Source organism: Pelodiscus sinensis, chromosome 2, assembly GCF_052426305.1.
Source record: "Pelodiscus sinensis isolate ZL-2025 chromosome 2, ASM5242630v1, whole genome shotgun sequence".
Taxonomy (NCBI): domain Eukaryota; kingdom Metazoa; phylum Chordata; order Testudines; family Trionychidae; genus Pelodiscus; species Pelodiscus sinensis.
In genome coordinates this window covers 72,261,456-72,283,965 of record NC_143053.1, presented here as the reverse complement: position 1 = coordinate 72,283,965, position 22,510 = coordinate 72,261,456, and the positions used below count along the sequence as shown (strand labels likewise).

At 42.1% G+C, this 22,510-nt stretch overlaps 1 protein-coding gene and 1 non-coding gene across 4 annotated transcripts in view; one reads left to right on the top strand and one right to left on the bottom strand.

Moving 5' to 3' along the window:
- The window catches only part of MAPRE2 (microtubule associated protein RP/EB family member 2), a 150,791-nt gene that overhangs the window by 112,716 nt on the left and 15,565 nt on the right, over window positions 1-22,510 (top strand). For all 3 annotated transcript variants that reach the window (XM_075920733.2, XM_075920732.2, XM_006115378.5), the window contains one exon: window positions 16,934-17,073. In XM_075920733.2, coding sequence (XP_075776848.1) covers window positions 16,934-17,073 — 140 coding nt within the window. The remainder of the gene's footprint in view (window positions 1-16,933; window positions 17,074-22,510) is intronic.
- Window positions 16,420-16,540, bottom strand: LOC112544526 (U5 spliceosomal RNA). Its single transcript, XR_003087864.1, has one exon. It is a non-coding gene; the product is annotated as a U5 spliceosomal RNA (small nuclear RNA).

Below are 22,510 nucleotides of genomic sequence, written 5' to 3'. Positions count from 1 at the left end.
ACCAACACCTACTTAACCATTTCTCAGCAAAGTCAACATCTGTTAGCTATGGATATGATAGTGTATATGTTTAAGTGGTTAACCAGTGAGCTTAGGCTCATCAGTTAACCTTCACGGTTACATGCAAGCCCTCCTTCCTACCCTGATTCTGCTGTCTCTGTATCAGAGGCAGCAGAATAGTAGGTGGGAGCATGTGGGAACTGTTGCTCGGGGGGAGCCAGCTTTTAAGATAGAGGCAGCAGCACAAGGTGGGGAGTAGAAGCGAGCTGGTCTGAGCAGGGAGCCAGCTTTTAAGTTGGCTACCTGCAGGTACTGGCTCCCATGGAGCCACTTGCGTCCTCTTCCTCCCCCGTGTGTAAAAGTGTAATCGTAATCACTAAATTTCAGCCATTACATCTTTACCCAAAACCCAGCATTTTTAACATCCCTACTGCTAGTACAATGGGGTGTACCCAGCAAGCACTGTCAGCCATGTATGTGTTTGTAACACCTCTATTTTGGTTTTGTACCTCCTATATTTTTAACTGTTGGTTCTGAATTTCTGAGAAGCTGGTGCCTTTTGTGTATTGAGGGATGGCCTTAAGCATTCCACACAAGGTGGAATATATGTTTTTGATGCTCTCTGAACTGCTAAATTCCCTCCCTCCCTCCCCCATCCTACAGTACTAGTTTGGCACTCAGGTCAAAAATCCTGACCGCCAATCCTGTGTGTGCTTCCTTGAGGGGAAGTTCCCTACCCCCTTCAAAAAAGGAAAATTTCTGAGTTCTATTGCTAATTCAAAGTTAATGGTTTAAAATACTCCTTATTGATAAATCTAAGCTTAACATGGATAACAAAACAGACCATCTGCAGAGAAAATTAGTTGTGTTTTGCTAATAGCTGGAAGATCCTGAGAAAATGGAATAGCTTTCAGTATTTGAACTGGAAAAGAGATGTGGGTGGGAATGCCATGTCCTCCATCTTCAGGCTGCTACTAGTTTGGAGAAGAAAATTAAAGGTGACACTGGAGAAAAAACTGAGACGCACAAGACATTTCCTGAGTTCAATTGCTTAGTGGAACAATCACAGGTCTTCTGACAAATTTCCAGATAGGATTTGAAGACTCTGTAAGTACATTGACTTCATTTCCATTAATTTAAATACTGTATAGTCTAGAATTAGTGTTTATCTGTAAATCTATATTCATATTTTTTTCTACCAAATAGCGAATTTGTGTATACTTTAAATATATCAGTTGTCCATTATATTTAGAACAAGATTCTATTTTTAATCACATGTATTGGTAGGTCACTAGAGAGTGGACTTAACCCATTGAACAATGTTTATTTTAGTTTCACCAATATGTTATGCCTTAAGTCATGATGGGCAAATAAGAAGTCATACTGGGTCAAACCAAAGGTACATCTGGCCCAGTATTCTGTCTTCTGACAGTGGCCAATGCCAGATGCCCAGAAATAGTGAACAAAATAAATAATCATCACATGATCCCTTTTCTGTCATCCATTTCAAGCCTCTGACAAACAGAGGTTAGGGACACTAGGATAGGTAATAGCCACTGATGGACCTAACTTCCATGAATTTATCTAGTTCTTTTTTAACCCTGTTAAAGTCCTGGTCTTCACAACATCCTCTGGCAAGGACTTCCACAGGTTGACTCTGTTCTGCATGAAGAAAAGCATCCTTTTGTTTGTCATTGAGCCTGCTACCTATTTATTTACCTATTATTTTTGTGACCAGTAGTTCTTACGTTACGGGAACAAGAAAATAATTTTTCCTTGTTCACTTTTTTCACATCAGTCATGATTTTATAGACTTCTATCATATCCCCCCTTTATGTCCTCTTTCAAAAATGAAAAGCCCCAGTCTAATATATAATGTCTCTTATTGGATGAGAATACAGGAGGCCCCCGCTTTACAACGGCTCAATTTACAACCCCCCGCACTTATGACCTTTTCCATAAGAGTAGAAAGGGACAATCTCCCGACTTACGTCCTTGGCCCCACATTTACGATGGCACATGACGCCTGTCGTAAATGCAGGTTCAAGTTACGATGCCCCCAACTTGCGATGCTATCCCAATAACCGATCACGTCGCAAGTCAGGGACCGCCTGTACTTACATTTATTTTGGAATTTCTGTTGGTATCCTGTGTGTGTATATGCATTCTCTTTTGACCTGATCTCTTTTGACCTGATGTCTCAATAATCTGGAGGATTAGGGAGCAAGTTACATTGGTATGAACTTCATGACTGAGGATAGCTCGCATAAGAGATCAGGCATATATACATCTCTGGTGTGTGTGTGTGTGTGTGTGTGTGTGTGTGTGTGTGTGTGTGTGTGTGTGTGTGTGTGTGTGTGTGTGTGTGTGTGTATACACACACACACATACACACGCACATACATTTGTGTACAGCTTGCATCTCTATAAACTGGAACACTCTGGTCTGGCAATATTCGTGGTTCCAGGGTCAGTGTCCTGGTGGAGGGCTGGGAGCTGGGAAGACGGGTGCGCTCAGCTAGTCTGCAAGGAGAGGAAGGTCAGCTGTGGGGCTCCCTAGGAGCCCATGCACGGCTCAGCTGGGCTGCCAGGGAAGGGGCACTCTGGGGGCCGCCATATGACTCAGCTGGGTTGCGAGGGGAGAAGGCAGGGACCAGGAAACTAGTGGTGCAGGGGGTGCAGCTGGCAGCAGAGGGGCCAGAAATGACTTTCCCTGGTCCAGCAAAATGCCTCATCTGGGACCAGTCAGGTCCCAAGGGTGCTGGGCCAGGAAGGTCCAACCTGTACTATGATTAATCTTAGGTGCAATAAAAATCAGATAATTCAAAGTTTATGGTTCCTGTAGTAGCTGTAAGTTGTCCATACTACACATCCAGGGCTAAATCCTACTTGCATTACTCACTCAAATACTATACTCTGACTTCAGTATGACTGCTCATTTGAGTAAGATTAGTAGGATTTAACTAGTTAACTAACATTAACTGCAGGTCAGTATATGTGTCAAAATAACTTTTACTATTGAAAAGAAGTTTGAATTTTGTAATTTTTGGTCTTAAGTTCTTATAGTATTTTCATCACTGAGTATTTGAATGGTAATACAAGAGCTGTTTAAAATCTCAACATAAAGCCATATTAACATAGGTTTATATTTTACTTTCATTAATCAAGCATAAAAGAATAAAATGAAAATTAAAATTAAGGTGCCAACATATTTTGAATGATTGATCATCGTTCACTTATTACTTCAAAATTTGAGAGAAAACCTAGGATAAGAATTTTTAAAATTGCAGTTACTAGGGACTAGCACAGAAGCTACAAGAACTTCTTGGTCCCATTCTATGCTCTCCAAAGATAAGTAAGCAGTGATCACTTGGTGCAGGGACTGCCCTGAGGATGTAGTTTTGTGAATGGATATTGGTTGCATGTGTCTATAAAGATAGCTGCATTCTGTCTACTGCAATCAGATGCAGTCAGCGCTGGTCTAACATTGTTCCTGTTGACATCAGTGGTATAACTCCCATTTACTTAAACAGGGAACAAAGTACGGTCACCACTGAGTGCTTTTGAAAATTCTATCTTTAGTGCACTTTGCATGCATAGTGCAGTGTATATTAAGCTGCTTTTAAAAGTGTTTAGAAATAAAATCGATGCCTTTTTGCAACTAATGTTAGTGTGCTAGAAAAATGCGAAATTATACAATGAGTATTCACCCACTCTGGGACTAAAACTGCCAAATGTGTGTGTGAACTTCATTGGTCAGATTTTCATTGGTCAGATTTTAAACTCTCAAATTGTTCTGTAATATCTGCACTTGCAAAAAATGCACAAGTATTATTGCTTGCAAATGAAGTTAACTATTATACGTACTATGAAACCTTTTTTCCCTCAAATTTTTGACATTTCACAAAAATGAAGGTGACATCTGGCACAGAAATACTAATTAAACTGTATGTGGCATGACAGTGCAGGTAAGCACATACAAAAACTTCTGAAAGTATGCTTTAAGTTGGCTCAGGGAAAGTCCTGAGTATGAAGATGTGGGAATGATTACTGATACATAGTACTTAGAATGTCAAGAAGAGATGTGGACCAACTTATTTTTAAAATTTAAAAAGTATGTGTTTTTCCTTTTAATTCTGGCTAATCTTTTATAAATTAATCACACAATTCCAAGAACCTAAGTAATATATTTAGCTACCAATAAATCTATATAGATAGAAAAAGTATCTATATCTATTATTGATTTGCTCCACAAAATAACATTTTCTCTTCAGATTTTTACCATGTAAATCTTTATTATTTCTAACTAGCTAATGCTTTTCATAACATTTTGATCTGTTTTTTTCAGAGGTGCAAAAAGATTTAGCTGTGAATCTCCCACTAACAAAATTAAACTGCTAAATCCCTAAAGGCTGCTTTGAAAGTTTACCCCTGAAAGGTAGCTGTAACACGCTAGAATTATTATCAGCGTGCCTTAATCTGATGCCAAACCCACAGAGCCAGATGGAGTTTGACATCTGTTTGCCATTTCTGTAAATAGGTATTTAACCATATCTGTACAAATGCTAGGTTTTGTCCCCAGATTGCATTCAGCAACTTAAGTGTGTTTTATTGTAAAAATGAAGAGTAAGGAGAAATGTGAAAAGAAGTATTAACTTTGTTCCAAGGAGTTTTCTTTGACACCTTCAAAGAACAGTCACTCTTAAAAGTCAAGGCAGGTCAAGGATAAAGCAGCTTGGAAATTGCAGCATAAATAGTTCCCTGGAACTAATCTTCTGTGGCACCCTCATGTTGCCTTTTCTTCCTTGGGGAGGCAGAGGCAGTTTGTCAAGAGCTGATATGCAGTATAAACTATGGATGGAATTTGATATTTGTATCTTTCAGACTACGTGAAGTGTCAGTACTCTGGAATAAGGGCCTCCACTTCACCACATACTATTCTACTGTATAAGGGGAGTAGATGTACATGTTTTCATAAAAATTGGCACCAACAATATGTACTCCATTAGAGACTTCCCACCTGCACCGTAGCTTCTTTAAATATAGTGCCATCTGCCAGCTCAGTATTGCTCAGATTCTTTAAATATCTCTTATAAACTCTGCTTTTCTCTTATGCTATAGTAAATAGTCAACAGATATAGGCTTGATATTGTTGTGAGGGATTAAAATACAATTTCGTGGTGGTGGTGGTTTTTTGCCTGTTTTAATTCTGCCTGTTGAAAAACGGCCTGAAAACTTCACGTCATCAGGCTGGAGACTCAGATCAGGTTGTTGTGATTTCAGTTCAGCATCTTACACAAGCATTTCCAAATGTAAATCATACCTCAATAGGCCACAGTATTTTCCGGTTGGGGAGTGTCAACGTGTGTACACATAGTATTTATGTAAATTAATTTTATTAAGTTAAAATTGCAGAAGATTCTTCAGTCTGAAGGATGTTTTGCCTTGTGCTTTTGAAGTATCCTGTGAGAATCGGATGTCTAATGCAGTTCCTGGAAAATACTAGAGTCACATGATGGCTAAAAATAAGCACATCTGTGACAGGGAAAATAACCAGGGCAGAATTAACTGTTTGTCTATGAGTATTTACAGGGAATGAAACCGCCATCACAGGCCTCTTGTGCAAGAACTGGTGTTCTTTATAATGCTTTATTGAAAGAAATATGTGAGATTTGATTGCAAAAGTTATGGGATCATGCAATACTAGGTGTGCTGTAAATTTAATTTTCGAACAAAATAGTTTTCTTTTTTCTTTTTTTAGTCTTTTGTGTAGTAAAATTTAAATGCAGCTGTCAGTGACATGTTGACAAGCCTGGAGACTTGAGTTAGCAGGAATTCCTCAAAAAAAATTCCTTTCTGCCATCTTTTCTCTCTCCTCTTTCCTTTCTCACCAAATCTTTTGTGTAGGTCAGACACAGCTGGTAATCACTATATAATCACATCTGTTTTCATTTCATATGTAGTTTTTCCACCTTGTCTCATGTCTTAGTGTTGCAAAGGATATAGAATGCTGTGGAGGCATAGTCAGTACATGAGCTGCACATATAGAGGGGGCATATTCAAATGTATTTATTTTTAAAACTTGGTGTTTGTCATTCAGGGAAGGAGTTGGAATACTATGGGAGACTGAAATGGTCCTTTTGCAGACAGTGTAAGCTTTCCTATTCCACCTTGATATGGGAACCACCTGTAAAAGTGAAAAGATCATTCAAGTTTCCATGCCTGCTAAAAGTAGTGGTTTCTCTGCTAGAGGAGTAGCAAGTCTGATACAAGATGACATGGACTGCTGTTCTAGAAACTGGACTGAAAACTTAGAAAAATGTGGTACTATCAAGATGCTGCCAATTATAAACTACATTTAACATTGATCTTGCTTGGGTCTCTTACTCTTTCCTCACCTCTAGTATGTAAATATAGTTGTAACTGAGGATATTTTGTTAAACTGCACAGAAGGAAATAGCTTTCTTTCAGACTTCCCTTTCATATGATATATGTTGCTATATTCTTAGTAACTAAACAAAAAATCTCTGATAAGGTTTGCAAGACACATTGATCAATTAAAAGTAGCTGCAAAGTGGTTAAATCCATTTTACTTGAGCCATTTGGTGGTGATTAAGGCCAGTTGAAAATTTCCTCTCAAAACTTTTCTTTGAAAATTGGATTTTCAGTTAACCAATTTTTTTCATGACATTAAAAAATGTCAAATTTTCCTTGAAAACTCTAAACCAAAAAAGCTTATATAATATTGAATTTTTTGTTTTAGGATGACAAATCAAAATTTTCCACAGAGCAATAATCAATTTTCTAGCCAGCTTTAGTGGTAATATCTTCCTCCCAATCACTTTCAAATAGACATCTACAGAGCCTTTTTCATCACAAGGAAAAAGTATGTATAACTGAATTCCACTCCATCCAAGAAATCCTTAACTGTGCATATACTGGCTCACAAGTAGAGATTCCACCATGTAATCCTGTTATGTTGCTGAAGTTTATTTACGAATACTTTTTTGTCAGCTACATGGCAAACAGTCGTTTTGGGGTTATCCAATTCAGAGGGCAGAATCAAACTGCAAAGAGCCCAAGGTCAGTGAGGGCTGAAGGCAAGGTGAAGAGATTTGTTACTAATGTAAAATCCTGCATCCATGGAGAGGAAATAAATAGCACAGATAATGTCAAGCAGCTGAACCTATTGCATTATCAAGCAAGTTTATTTCAACTTATACTATTATAGAGATACTACTGTCTAATGTAACTGAGTAATCCAGCTACCACATGGAATGGTAGGTGTGGAACAGGATTGGGAGAAGTTCTGTCTTCAGTTCTGCACAGTACAAAAATTTGAGAACCAAATCTATAGTCCCATCTATTGATCCTCTGACTTTCACATGATCCGGAGGAGAAAAGATCCTAAGTTTCAGCTAAGTTACCGGACTGTACAGCCATGATAGTTAAGCATGTTGCTTATGTTGATGAGATTTACGACTTTGAACTATAATGTTTGTTTTAGACCAGCTGCCTCCAGTCTTGCCGCCGCCTTTGATGATCAATTGAAGATTTTACTGGAAACAATATTTTTTCCAACAAATCCCTCCATGATGCCTTGTAATTTACATTCCTGATGATTCAACTGCCTCAACAACAACAAAAAACTGCCTGAAGTGGCAAGCAGAGCATATGTGCTCTTTGATTAATATCTAATGAAAGGAGTTGAAATTGCATTGAAAAAAATAGGATTTAATGTTTATTATGGTAGGTTATACTTATACACATGCTGAAGTGGTTCATTATATATAGCTCTAGGCCTCTTGCATAGTGTTCAGTAATATAGAACATAAGTGCTCTATTCGGAGAGATGGACGACATTCAAGAGTGAAATGCCAAGCCTCCTTTGATACGCTTTTAAGCCGGGTGCTCTCACTTTGCCCAGTTAAAGCGGCTTTGGCAGCTGGCTATGAGCCTAGGAGTATACCTAATTTGTTTAACATTAAGCAAATTGTGGACAGCCTTTGTTAATGTTAGGGTGAAAATCAGACACTCAATCCATGTAGTAGTGTTCCAATTTGATCTAAGCAACCTCCAGTGGACACTGTCTAGTCCTGATCCTGCACTTTGCCTGCCCTGATTTAAAGGTTTAAAATGCTAGTATAAAATTCTGAGATGTAACTTTCCCATTTAGAAGCTGTGGACGTGAATGGTTCATTGCCACAGCCTCCACATGGGAGAGAAACAGCACAACACTCCGATACATACTGCTGTTTGTACCCCTTAAGGCAAGACTGCAAGGCAGCGTAGACATGTCTTGAGCTACATACGCTTATTTCCTTTGGGTATGGGGAAGATGTAAGAAGCAAAATGAATTTTAGCAATAGCTGAGGAGTTTGGTCTGGGGATGTTGGTGGGGATGTTATTATCTTCCAAGTGTTTGCAGATGATTTACTTAATTACTTGCTCCATTATATTTCCTGGCACAAAAGGTAAACTGACTGATCTGTAGTTTCCAGGGTTGCTCTTATTTCCCTTTTTATAGATGGGCACTATATTTTCCCTTTTCCAGTCTTCTGGAATCTTCCTGTCTTTCATGATTTTCCAAAGATGATAGTTAAAGGCTGAGATACCTCCTCTATCAGCTCCTTGAGTATTCTAGGATGCATTTAATCAGGCCCGGTGACTCGTAGACATCTAACTTTTCTAGGTGATTTTTAACCTAGAGGGGTCATAAACAATGCAATAGGGTTACAATTCCTGTGAAGACAGAGGAGATTTTTGTCATGGGTTACAAATGAGTTAAGTCTCTGATCACATTCAGCAGGGTAGGGTGTCAGAAACCTGACACCGTTAAGCAGACTCCTGCATGTCCACCAAGCTGGGACGGTGAGCATGCATGACCACTAATTCCTTTGTCTTTAAAATGAGTGGGAAAGATGGAATCTCTCAATAATGATTTAGTTAGTGGTGAAGCTGTTAATTTAAATAACCTTTTCTAAAACTCAATTTTCCTGAAAGATTGTTTTGTCTCAGGCGCACGTCACCAATTTAATTTCTTATTTTAGCCCTTTTTAATGAATTTGACAGAACAAAAACTGCAGTTAATGTGAGTTCCAAATTCAATTCCAGCAATGACTGTGAAAGATGAGGCAGCTGAGTACAATGTTTTGGTGTGTCTCTTTGCAGTGCATTCATACAGTTGTCACATGAGCAGAACATTGTAGCATTTTCCACAAATGTTAAGCAATGTACTAACTACTGACATAGCTTCAGAGATCATTTGTCCTTGAGGCGGTCAATGGGGGAGGGCAGCATTTTGTCTGTAGGACTACAGTTAAATCTCAGAAGGCCTCCTTAGGATCGTGGATCCAGTAATCTGAATACTTCTAGTCAGAATATTAAGTGACGTGGCATTCGGAGTCCTCATTTTTGTAATCAGCAATGAAAGGTTTGGGTTTGTAGCAGTTTACACAAAACTTAAACAATTTTAATTTGCACATAAAAACCTCTTGTTTCTTTCCTTTTCGCTAAAATAGAAGCCGTAGCAGGAAATACTTAGGCATAATGAGACTGATAGTAATTATGGTTTTAGGGCATCATAAATATACTGCTTGAAACTTGTAATATTTTTGATAGCTATTCTATCCAATTTATATTACATTGTCAAGACAAAATAATTGCTGTCTTTATTAGTATATGAAAGAATTTTACAACCATGGTGATAAGATGCAGTGTGGCCAGGTACAAACAAAAATGAACAGTGTTAATTCAGACAAGCTCAGTTACATGGTGCATTTGAAAACTTGGCTATGACCTAACAAAATCATAACACGCTACGTCAGTTTTGGACACTTACCTGTTGAAGCTGCCTGGTAACACCCAGATGCTGACGACGAAATGCCTCATATGCCAGTGGTTGAAAAGAACTGCTTACATAACATGATACCTAGGGGATTCATTTAATTGTTTGCATAAATCTTTTGAAAGCACAGATGAAACTGTCATGGACTGCTGTCTAGGCAGGATAGTGTAATAGATACAGGCAGTCCCCGACTTACGTCGGATCCGCACTTACGAACGGGGCTTTCTTGCCCCGGAGCTCGCAGGCAGCGGTCAGCCACCTCGACCTCCGGGGCGAGAAAAGCTGCTCCCGGTGCCCCTGGTCTGCTGGGGACCGTCTCCAGCAGACCAGGGGCATTGGGAGCAAAGCCGCAGCAGCGGCGGGTTCCCTCGCTTCTGAGGCTTTGCAAGAGCAAAGCCGGCTTTGCTCCCGGTGCCCCATGTCTGCTGGAGATGGTCCCCAGCAGACATGAGGCATCGGGAGCAAATCCGCAGCCGCGGCGGGGTCCTGCGCTTCTGAGGCTTTGCCACAGCAAAGCCTCAGAAGCGCGGGACCCCGCCGTGGCTGCGGCTTTGCTCGCAGTGCCCCTGGTCTGCCGGGGACCATCTCCAGCAGACCAGGGGCACCGCGAGCAAACCCGCCGGGGCAAAGCCTCAGAAGTGCGGGACGCGGCTGCGGCTTTGCTCACGGTGCCCCTGGTCTGCTGGAGACGGTCCCCAGCAGACCAGGGGCACCGGGAGCAAAGCCGCAGCAGCGGCGGGTCCCGCGCCAGAGCAAAGCCTCAGAGGCGAGGTACCCCCCCCCCGCTGCAGCTTTGGTCCCCATGTCCCTGGTCTGCTGGGGGGGGGGGGGGCGCAGCTAGTGTGCCCCCCCCCCTCCCAACAGACCAGGTTTTTGTTGTGGACCCTGGGGCAGAGCAGCTGGGGCGCTGCCGGTTGGTCCCGCAGCGCCGCTCTGGGCACTACTGGACCAACCCGGCAGCACCCCAGCTGCTCTGCCCCAGGCGTCCTGATTCAGCCGTTGCTGAAACTGACCAGCGCTGACTACAGGAAGCCCAAGGCACAGTTGCTCTGCCCCAGGCTTCCTGGAATCAGTGGCTGATCAGTTTCAGCAGCAGCTGACTTGGGGTTCTTAAGTTGAATCTGTATGTAAGTCAGAACTGGCGGTCAGTTTCAGCAGCGGCTGAATCTGGACGCCAGTTCCGACTTACATACAGATTCAACTTAGGGACTGTAGGTTTGTTCTTATCTTGTACGTAACCCGGGCACTGCCTGTATTGCTGTCTATTTCTGTAGCACTAGCAAAGTGCTTGGTACTTCTGCAGGTAATGAGGTATCAGTCTTACCCAAAATGAATTTACAGGTAAAATGAACAACTTGCAGCCACAGACTTAAGATAGGCAACAATCAAAACCACATTGATGAACAAAGAAATGCACAGGGCATGTATCTTAAACTATTTGGGGCAGGGACTGCTCTCTTTGCTGCATATCTGTCATGATAATTAGTAGTACAGTGTGGACCTGAAAGTCTCATTAGTGCCCTTGGATTCCATAATACTGTATACACATAAATAATAATCTAGTCACATTGTCTGGAGTAAGTGCACAGTCAAAAATTAATAATGAAAGTAAAATATTTTCTCAATTAAAAAAATAGGAAGATCTTGTGAAGTCGGCTGCTATTCCGCTCTGAGGAGATATCACCCTATTTTCTGTGTATTGCATCTTTCAATGTAAGGACGTATCTTCTGGGAGAATGAAGAGATGGTAGGAGAGTGGTAAGGGCAATTCAAGATGGAGGGATTTTAGTGAGAGAGACTGCTGAGTACCATGGGATTCTGGCTTGGAATCTGCATTCTAAAATAAATCTAGCCTGGAAGAACATGTTGGCTATTTGTGTATGGAAAATATAGCACCTCTCCACGGAGAACTAATGGAACTATTCCAGATTTAAGTAGTGTAAATAAGTGCAATACCTGCACTTGGTGTTCAGTTGTGCAGCTATTCGGTCTATGAAAGTTTTCCATTGTGAGTCCCAATTTACAGGTACTGAACTGATTAAAAATGCTCTGGTCTGAAATATTTTTAGTTGTGGTTCTGGGTTGCATGCTGTGGCAGGATGGAGTATGCTCCAAGGCCTCTTGCTGGAGGTTTTGTGGCCCTACCATATCTAGTCCCTGAAAAGAGCAGTAGAGAAGTCCTCCAAGCTCCCTGGAGCGGCTGTGAGAAGCAGCCAATCGGGGATCAGCAAGCTAGCATAAAGAGAGCTGCTGGGCCAGAGTCAGGGAGTTCCTTGCTAGAGCTGTAAGAGCATGGGAAGTGGCTGGCTAGTAGAGCTGCAGTGCCCTGGACATAGGAGGGCTGTCAGGAGTTGGAAGAGGAGATAAAGCCCTGAGTTGGGTGCTAGGACTTTATTTTGGCAAAGACAGTGCATAGCCACAGGTGGGGGAGTGTTCTATCCCAGAGCAAGAATAAACAAAGAGTGCAGGTGCAGATACTTAGCCAGGGGTGTTACACATTTTAAAGAATCTGTTGGAAATACACTTCCTCTCCCCTACACTCCGCCAAAGATTTTCCCTGAGGCAAATAAAGAGTAAAACTGGATATAAAGCTTGCTTTGATGCAAAAGATTTCCAATTAGAAATTGTTTGGCATCCTCTGCTTCTCATATTTCATTTTGAACAGTCTGTAGCTCATGCCATCTGGAGCACTCAGATTCTTTATTTAGCTTTTTTTAAAAAAAACTATTACTGATTATGGATATCAGAACATCCTGTGCATTTAGGGCCTGATCCTGCGCTGTAGGGACCGTAACCAACTCCTGCTGACGTTAGTAGAGTTTGAGGTGCTTAACATCACTTAGGAAAAGACATTTAAAAAGCCATAGGCTTAGTGTTTAAAGCTCAGTACTTTTAAATAACTCTTTTGCTGGTGAAAGATGCTGTATGAGCAGTATTATCAAATAATCTCTGACCACTGATAGTGGTCAGACTGAGTTTTCCTAGAACTCTCCATTTCCTAGAACTCTCCAGTGCCTCAAACTGGAATTGAATGAAAACCTAGAGATGAGAGAGACAATTTTCAAGTCCATTCTCTCAGCACATGTTCAGTTCATGTGACTTTGAGTCAATGTTTTTTTGAGGTAGACTTAGGCCACATCAAATAGTAACTTCTGGTCACATCAACATATGCTCTATCCAGTGATTTACATGTTTGACATGCCATATCTTATTACTAATTCCTAAACTTATATCATCATATTTAAAGTTGGAATTCTAAGGTATTAGTTTCTACCATTGTAGGCAGTGAGGTAATAAGGTAAATAGGAGGTAATAAGCCTTGATCCTTGGTCTTGATATGCTTTAAAAAGGCACATTCAGTTATTTTCTGGTAACAACTATATAATTGTGTGTGTGTACGCATGCTGCTTTTCATCAGGTAACTACTTCTGTTCATTGGGGGGAGGGCATGCAATAAAACTGCAATGATTCGCCTGATAGGCTGCTGCCACTATATTTAGATGTGCCTCCGCAGATTCTGGTGGTTGTACCATTTCCTGCAGCTCCCATTGGCCAGGAACGGCAATCCACGGCCAACAGGAGTTGCAATTGTCTGTACTTGCGGAGGCACAGCTAAATATAGCAGGGTGGCTAACCCTGGCTGACTGGATCTGGCCTGCAGGCTAGTATTTGCCCACCCGTGGTCTAGACATTACTGAATAAATGTGTCCGTATTACACTGTCTTACCATTTCTGTAGATGCAATAGGAGACAGGTGAACTCAAAAATGCCCTCATGAGCTTACTGCTTCCTATACATCAGGCCATGTATTGGGGTGTATGAATGGTTAACTGGCAGAGGGCTGGAGCAGCCCCTTTTGCCCCACCACAGGCCAGGGGTGCTCCAGGCCAGTTGCCCTCATTTAATTGTTTAAACATAATGTTTAACTGGTTAACTAATGAAATGAGATTTAACATCCCTGCCATGTATCCACCTAATTTCCTTACAAGCACAGCATATTAATAATTCTGTACATTGCACTGTACTATAGACATGGAAAAGGGGTCTCATTTCTGGAATTCCTTCTTTCTAAGCAATTCAGATCTTTTCAAAACCTCTGTTCACTTTAACCTGTATCTCTAAATCATGCTCCTCTCACCTTTGTCTCCAATGAGGCATCTTCACATTCTGTCCTCTGACTAGTCTGCAAGGATTCACATTGAACTTGTTTTCACAACTTAGAAACTTCACCTTTCTTTTCTGCTGCTTTTTCTCCGTGTTTTTAAGTGTGTATGAGTCACTGCACCAAATGTGATGAAGCAGTGCATGTTAATAAGGTAGCCAATTTTATGCAAAGGGTCTAATCTTTCTAAGTAAAATAAAGAGGGTTTTTTCCCCTTGTGTAATCTTTTCAGTGTGAAATACACTCAGTATGTGCATTTGAAGACTGACACAGAGGTAGTGATCCAGGTTCCATTAAGGTTGCCTTTACTAGCAGCTTTGCTGTAGTCTGGTCAATCTCAGTGTACATAACCAGCTCAGACCGGTGGCTGGTCCCATCTGGCTGTATTGTCTGCAGTCGCCCTCAGTACTGAGACAGGAAGAATGAGTTCGTACCTAGTTAGTCTCCTTACAGTGAGATTAATTTCTATTCTACTCTCTGGCTTGGAATATCATCTCCCCAATAGGGCTTGTTTCCTTTAAATGTCCATTCCTTATGTTTTAACACCTTGATCTTCAAAAAGGTTTTGCTGAACTCTATGTGGAAACAAGATGGAAAGGAAAAACAGGCTGCTCTTGCACTTGTTGTTAAAATATGCATCCTTGTTCCCTTAAAAATCTTCCCCATGTGTCTGGGAGGATTATTATTCTGATTCTTATGAAAGTAAGAGTTAGAAACCCTGATGAAAGCATCCGTGTTCTACCTATGTAAAATATATGGTGGTGGTATGAAAAATAAAGCTTATTGTCATATGGGATGCATGGATCGCTTAAGTGTCAGAATAGGATGCTGATTTATTTTAATGAATTGTGATTTCCATTTGTGTTTAAAATATTGACCAGGCCCTTGAGGAAAGTATTAGTGAAGATTATACATCAAGATCTGCTGGTCTGACAAAGGAGAAAAAATGGCAACTTAAAAATCTTACTCAATTGTCAGAGTACTTTCCAAAAATGACTTACTGCTCTGTTTGAGAGCTGTAGGGCACCATCAGTGAATATTAGTTCACGTTAACCTTGTGAACTAAATGTTATTACTCAAGAAAAGAGTTGGATTGACATCTGTCAGTACTAAGTGCTCTTTCGAAAGAATAAGTAATTTTAGGCATGAGAACAGTGTAATTTCATCTTTACCAACCCCATATAGTGAATTCTGTTATCAAGGTGTGGCATGGTCCATGCATAACTGGTAAGGACTTCATATTGGAAGTTCCCATGTTTTGGTCAGATTGGAGTTTTTACTTTCAGTTGGCAAGGTACCTTTCTGATGTATCAATTTTATTTGTAATAAATATGAAAGTGTGGTGGCATCCACTAAAAACAGATCAACTGTGTAATTGTTTATACTCGCAGAACTGTCATTAGAGAATATAAAGTGATAGATCTTAGTAAAGTAGTCAGTGCAGTCTGACTAAATCACAAGAACCTGACAAACTTAACTGAATCACCTTCTTTGCAGTCTCTCCCCCCCCCCCATCAGCTTTTGAGCTTCTTGCCAGAGAAGCCTGAGGACTCCTTGTGGGGACGAGGTGGGAGGGAGGGCAGTGGAGAATCTTGATACAGCAAAGCTTATTTATGGATTGAGTGCTTTCAGTTTTTACTCTTTACTTCATTCCTTATAGGAAAATAGGCGATCTAATCAAGCCTATTTTTTTCCCTTCAGGCCCTAAATATAATTCAGGTTGGCAGAGGTCTAGGGAGTTCACTTCTATGCTTTTTTAATTCTAAGTTGTTTCTGGCAATCATGTTGACGTAGTTCCACCAAAATTAATCGTGCATGTAAAGGAGGGCTGGAACTGGAATTAGAAGTCGGTGGTCTAAGTGGCAGTTTCAGATGGCAGGCCAAGTAGAGGCCATAAAATGAGTGGTCTCTTCTGAAGAATATTGGAGTGGGATCTCCTGTGCTTTGGGAATCAATGTTGCTAATTACAGTACATGAAGCTTGGACATCTCCTTCCACAAATGGTAAGCTCAGAGCCCTGCTGGGGCTTTAGTAATCTCTCAAACCCTAAAGAGGAGAAAGGAGGGGCACCAATGTTGCATCAGTTTTCAGCCCTAGGGTGCGTATAAAGATAGCCCTGGTCCTTGTTTATACATTTTCCTGCGCCTGTATTTAAGCCTTTGAGTATACTTGAGCCTTGTAAAAGTAGAATACCTACTTGGTATGAGTACTGTTTTCTGCTGGCAAAGTATTGCTGTACATTTGGGAACATCAGCTTTGCTTTTCACATGATATATAAAAAAAAGTCCTAAGCTGATCAGAAACATGATCTTTTAGACATTGCAACAAAAAAGTGCTCACTGATGGATTTAATTCTGTTTGCATCTGCTGAATTTCTATGTGATTGTACAAGTAATGGAATTGGTTTTAAAGCTTAAAAGCAGGTAAACTTACAAATAAAATAATTTGCCTTTCTCCAATAACTTTTTAAAATAAAGAAATCTTTAGTAAAAGGCGAAAGATTTATACGAATTGAAGAGAAACCAGAGAATATTAAGCATTAAATATTGAACATTAAGCTAAATATTTATTGCAGTTTAACTTGTAAAACGGTGGTGGTGTAGTAGTAGTAGTAATTAAAAGAATGTTATTTATTCACCTTTCTTTGCATATCAGTAAGCTGTTTTGTCCTGTTAACAAAAATGTTATTTTCAGTTTATGGTATTGACTTCCCTTTAGTGCAAGATTTTGCAAAGGAAGCATCTTTCTACTTACAAGTGGGGAAATAATAGCACTAATGGTCATACACAAAATGGTGTTTAATTTGTGTATCTGGAAGGAGTAAAAGTTCTGCATTATTTGGAATACAATATTTATACTGCACATAAATACTTGAATCTAATATTTAAGAGAGTTCTGATAATAGCTTATTCTCATGCGTTCAGGTGCTGCTAAATCCAGTCCGGCTTCTAAACCAGGGTCCACACCTTCTCGTCCATCATCAGCAAAAAAAGCCACGCCAAGCAGCTCAGCATCCAAATCAGATAAAGATTTGGAAACACAAGTCATACAACTCAGTGAACAGGTAATTTTGCTTCAACCAGAAAATGAGTTATCCAGAAGCACTAGGAAAAATAATGAAAATTCATGAAACCAAAGATTACTCTATACTGATAGTAAAACTGAGACATGGTAAAATTCTGAACTGAAAAATGAATTTACAATTTCAATCTGGATTATAGTCACTTCACACTGGTGAAGGATCTAATAAATGGAGTAGCTCAGCTAAGAACAAAAAAGTGATGTCATTAAAAAAATGCTCCTCTAGTAGATGGTTATAGGTGCCTAAAGTTGGGCATTGAAGTGGACGTTCAGGAGCCTAAGGAGGCCTACCTTTAAAAGTGCCCAGAGTACTTCAGTGGGAACTGGTGGATGCTTAACACCTTTAAAACCTTGGGCTGCATTTAGAAACTTACATTTTCATATTTATTATGTTTAAGTTGCTGCTATATCTACCATGGACACCTTTTTAACAAGTAAAAATGTGTAAGAATCCTGAAGGCTTTATACAAATGACTTGCACTGAAGGGTTTGATGATGATTTAAGTGGAGCATGCAGTAGTTATTGAGAAGTTGACAAGTTTGCATTAAATCTTTCTTTTTAAAGAGGTCACTTTTTTCTGTAGTGACTATTAAGCTTAAGGGGCCTATAGGCTGGACCACTCTAGTCTGGCACCCTCAGGACCTGATCAATGCCAAATCAGAGAATTTGCTGAACAATGGGAGGTCAGTATTATCTAGAAGCATTACCAACACTTCAACTGCTTACTGGGCTCTTAAAAGACATTTTGGGGTAAATTGGAGCTAAATAACAGCATAGAACACTGAGAGCCAGGACTGGTGGCTGTAAATAAGCTTTATGGGACTGTGGGGAAATAAGTGGACATCCAGCTAACTGAAATTATGCCAGAACACAGATGTTGCCGAACCAGAGGGTGCTGGCTTAGAGACATTCCACCTGTAGTGCACCGTGCATGCATAGTGCTCAGCTATAAGTCAGAGAAATCTCACCTAAAGGTTGTGGAGCCAGCTTCATACTACCCATAGTCTCAGTGCTGCATGTCTAGAAGAGGCAAGGAGAAGCTTCCATAAACTATAGTAACAGCCTCCCACACCCAACAAGTCTTTCACCGACAGACATCCCCGTCTCATCATTTTGTTGGTTCACAAGCAACAAAATGGCCAGAAAATCATTCCATGCCTGGAATACCACAGTCCGTTGTATCCCCAAATATTTGGGGAATTGGCATGTCATGGGACAATTTTTTCCACCTTTTTACGGGTTGCCAGTCAAAAAGATTGTAAACTATTGCCTTGTTACCTTATGTATATTGGCAAAATTAGAAAATCTCAACTTTTTGAGGCTCTTCAGCCACTTATTGTTTTTTCCACTATAGCTTTATTTAATGAATAACTAGCTTTCTAAGTTTTCATGACAATTTCAGGTTGCCAGAAAAAATTAAACAGGAAGTGTGTCTGAAAATTTTCCAGGTTGTTGTATACTAAACATCTTGGCTGTTGATTTACAGCATGACGATTCAGGACAGTGAAGGTATTTTGGTTGAGCACTCTTATAAATGTTCAGACTATTGATTAGTCACATCAGTAGAAAATCCCATAGAAATAAAAGCCATTAGACCATTGCTGAATGAATTGTGTATTACAAAGGGGCACTGCTGTCTAGGAAAATGAAGCACAGAAATTCACTTGTTATACCTTGCCTTACATGATTGTGATTTAGTCTCCGTACATATAAATGCTGAGTGTTTAGGCACTGTTGAGTAGATGAGCTGAGAAATCAGTTGGAACAAAGGATGCTTTTGCTTGATACCTGCTCTAAAGAACAGAAGAATGGTGAGATTCCACACTGAGAAGAGTTCTTGAATGATGCCTGATATCTGAATGAAAGCCAGAGAAGGGGTCAAAGGTATAGCTAACCATAACAGCATGAAATGAACAAAACTTGCTAGGCTGTAGAGCCATTGATTCAATTCTGTTGTTTGGGGGTATTAACTAGTTGAGGAAATAAACTGGTTTGTGTTACAGTACAGTGGGCTATCAAAAGGAAACATCTTGGTACGCCACTAACTTTCTAGTAAGTGACGTGTTATCAGGTTAAGGAAAATGTCATAAAATGTTAATTTGGCCTATTTTCTTTGTAGAGAGAACTTGAATCTGAAAATTTGTTGACTTTGAGCATTGGTTCTCAATCAGAGGTATGCTAGGGATGTGAATGAGTAGTCAAGTAGATGATTAAGTGATAAGCCCTAGGGTTATCAGTTAATCTTCTCAACTACTCACATTTCTCCCCACCTTGCTGCCTCTCAGAGGCAGGAAAGGGGGCAGGCAGGAGCCAATGCTGGGGGGGGCCACTTTAAAGCCCGTTCTCTTTCTCTCACCCCCCCCCCATTACTAGATCTGTGTTGCCATCTTGCTGCCCTACCCGCCAAACACTGCTGCCTCTATCAAAGGCAGAAGCGTGGAGGGAGGGGGGAGGCTGCCAGGAAGCAGCCTCTGTCTCTGGCAGCCTGAGCTGGCCATGGTAGAGGCTGGTCCAGCAGCAGTTCCTGTCCTTAGGGTTCCAAGCTTCCTGTGGACAGGGGCTGCTGCTGGAGCAGCCTCTATCCGTAGCCAACCCAGGCTGCCACAGTCAGAGGCTGCTTTGCAGCAGCCTGCGCCATCCCTTTCCTCCCCCTAATAACAGCCTCTGTCCATGGGGAGCTCAGACCCCCTGCAGTCAGGGGCTGCTGCCTTTGTATCAGAGGCAGCAGTGTGGGATGATAGGCAGCTGATCCATGAGGGGAACTGTTTTTTAAACTGGCTCTCCTCATGGACCTGCTCCTGCCTGGCACCCCATGCTGCTGCCTCTGTGGCAGGGGGCTCTCCGGGAGTGGGGCTAGATTGCACTGGCTGCTGGCCCTGCCCATGGGACCTTTAGAATAGTTGATTAACCGCTAAGAATTCATGCGGTTAGTTGACTATTCTGTTATCCCTAGGATACACAGAGGTATCCCGGGGGATACATCAACTCAACTAAAAAAATATTTAACTAGTTTTTACAACAGGCAATCTAGAAAAGCACTAGCAAAGTCAGTACAAACTAAAACTTCATACAATTATTTGCACCGCTCCTATATACTATACACTGAGCTATAAGTACAGTATTTACATACCAATCAATATATTTTAATTATATGGTAAAAATCAGAAAATAAGCAGTTTTTCAGTAATAGCATGACACTTTTTTTGTCTCTTTTGTCTGATTTTGGAAGCAAGTAATTCTTAAGGTTAAACATGAATTTATGCAAGACAAATCAGACTTCTGAAAGGGGTGTAGTAGAGGTAGGGAACCACTGACTTAGAGCAAGAATGGGGAACCTTTTTGGGGTTGGAGGCCCCTGAAGCATAAAAATCAGTTGGGGGCTGAACACAAGTGAAGGCCCCCCTCCAAAATAAACAAACAAACAAAAAAACCCTCAGAGGTGGTCCCCAACTGAGAAGGAGAAAGACCTTCTCTACATTCCCCTCACACGCCAGACCCATGGGGGAGGAGGTAATGGAACGGGGACTGAAGCACCAGCACAGGCTCCCCAATGCTGGGGGGAGCCCTGAGCTTCGAGGGCCAGATACAGGCAAGCTGAGGACCACATTCACGTTCACGCCTAGGGTTTCCCACCCCAATTTTGATGTTATCTTTATCTTAAATTGGATATGATCGGTGATATCGGTGCATTTGGCAGTGCTACCCTTCATGGCCCTCACCTGTCCTTGAGCTGTTCTGCTGTTGTCTTCCATTACAGGCAGTCCCCGAGTTACATACAAGATAGGGATTGTAGGTTTGTTCTTAAGTTGAATTTGTATGTAAGTTGGAACTGGTACATATTGTACCCCAGGTGTCCCCGATTCAGCCACTGCTGAAACTGACCAGCGCTGACTACAGGAAGCCCGAGGCAGAGCTGCTTTGCCCCGGGCTTCCTGGAATCAGCCGCTGATCAGTTTCAGCAGCAGCTGACGTGGGGACACCTGGGGTAGAGCAGCTGGGGTGCTGCCAGGTTGGTCCCCACAGCGCAAAAGTGCGGTGCTATGGGGACCAACCCAGCAGCGCCCCAGCTGCTCTGTCCCAGACGTCCAGATTCAGCCGCTGTTGAAACTGACCAGCAGTGGCTGAATCGGACACGCCTGGGGCAGAGCAGCTAGAGTGCTGCTGGGTTGGTATGGTAGCACTGACCCTTGGCGCGGCGGGACCAACCCGGCAGCACCCCAGCTGCTCTACCTGAGGTGTCCCCTAGTCAGCCGCTGCTGAAACTGACCAGCGGCTGATTCCAGGAAGCCTGGGGCAGAGCATCTTTGCCTCAGGCTTCCTGTAGTCAGTCGCTGGTCAGTTTCAGCAGTGGCTGACTTGGGGACACCTGGGGCAGAGCAGCTGGCAGCTGGGGTGCTGCTGGGTTGGTCCAGTAGTGCCGTACCTCGGCGCTGTGGGACCAACCCAGCAGCCCCCCAGCTGCTCTACCCCAGGCGTCGGCAAGAAAAGCCTGGTCTGCTGGGGGGGGTGCACTAGCAGACCAGGGAGACGCGGAGCGGCTTTTCTCGCCACGGAGGATGCGGGTGGCGGGACCACGGTGCGTCTCGGCGGTCCCGCCGCCCACGTCCTCCGTGGCAAGAAAAGCCTGGTCTGCTGGTCCCGCCGCCTGCGTTCTCCGCAGCGAGAAAAGCCGCTCCGCGTCTTCCTGGTCTGCTGGGGGGGGGAGGAAGGCACTAGCTCTGCGTCTCCCTGGTCTGCTGGGGGGAAGCGCCCCCCGCGCCGCCAGAGGCAGCGACTGGGGGAGGCACCCCGCACTAGCTGCGCCCCTCCCCCGTTCGTAACTAGGGGTCCGACTTAAGTCGGATTGGCGTAACCCGGGGTCTGCCTGTAATATCCAATAAAACCAATGGAGTAGTAGCATGGGTTAAGTATACAGCAACCAAGGTATTTATTAGTTTTTTTTGTTCACATGAAGTTACAGTACTTTTTCTTTCTTTTGCAAGCTCTGTTCTAGTACCTGTTCTTTTTATACAGTCAGGATAAACCATCAGTCAGTGATTAGCAAATGAGTGCAACAGGGAGAGTGGTGAGACAGAGTAACAAACTGTATCTTGGAACTAGATTCTCATGTGCAGGTGTGAGTTGAGAGGTATTTTGAAACTTGAGCAGATGATGGGAGCCACTCCAACAATATGGTAAGTTGTCAAGGACTACGCTCTTCTTTGATTTTAATGGAGGAAGTGTGGGGTATGGGATGGAGGTTGGGCACAGAATGAAACTTTAGGGTAGAGGATTGGGGTGCAAGAAGGAGGTGCAGGATCTGTGGGGGAGTTGTGACCAGTGAGGAGTACAGAGGGGTGCAGAGGGTTTGTATTGTGACCTGGGGCAGGGATTTGGAGGAAATGGGGTGCCAGGGTGTAGGCTTTGGCTGAAAAGTGCT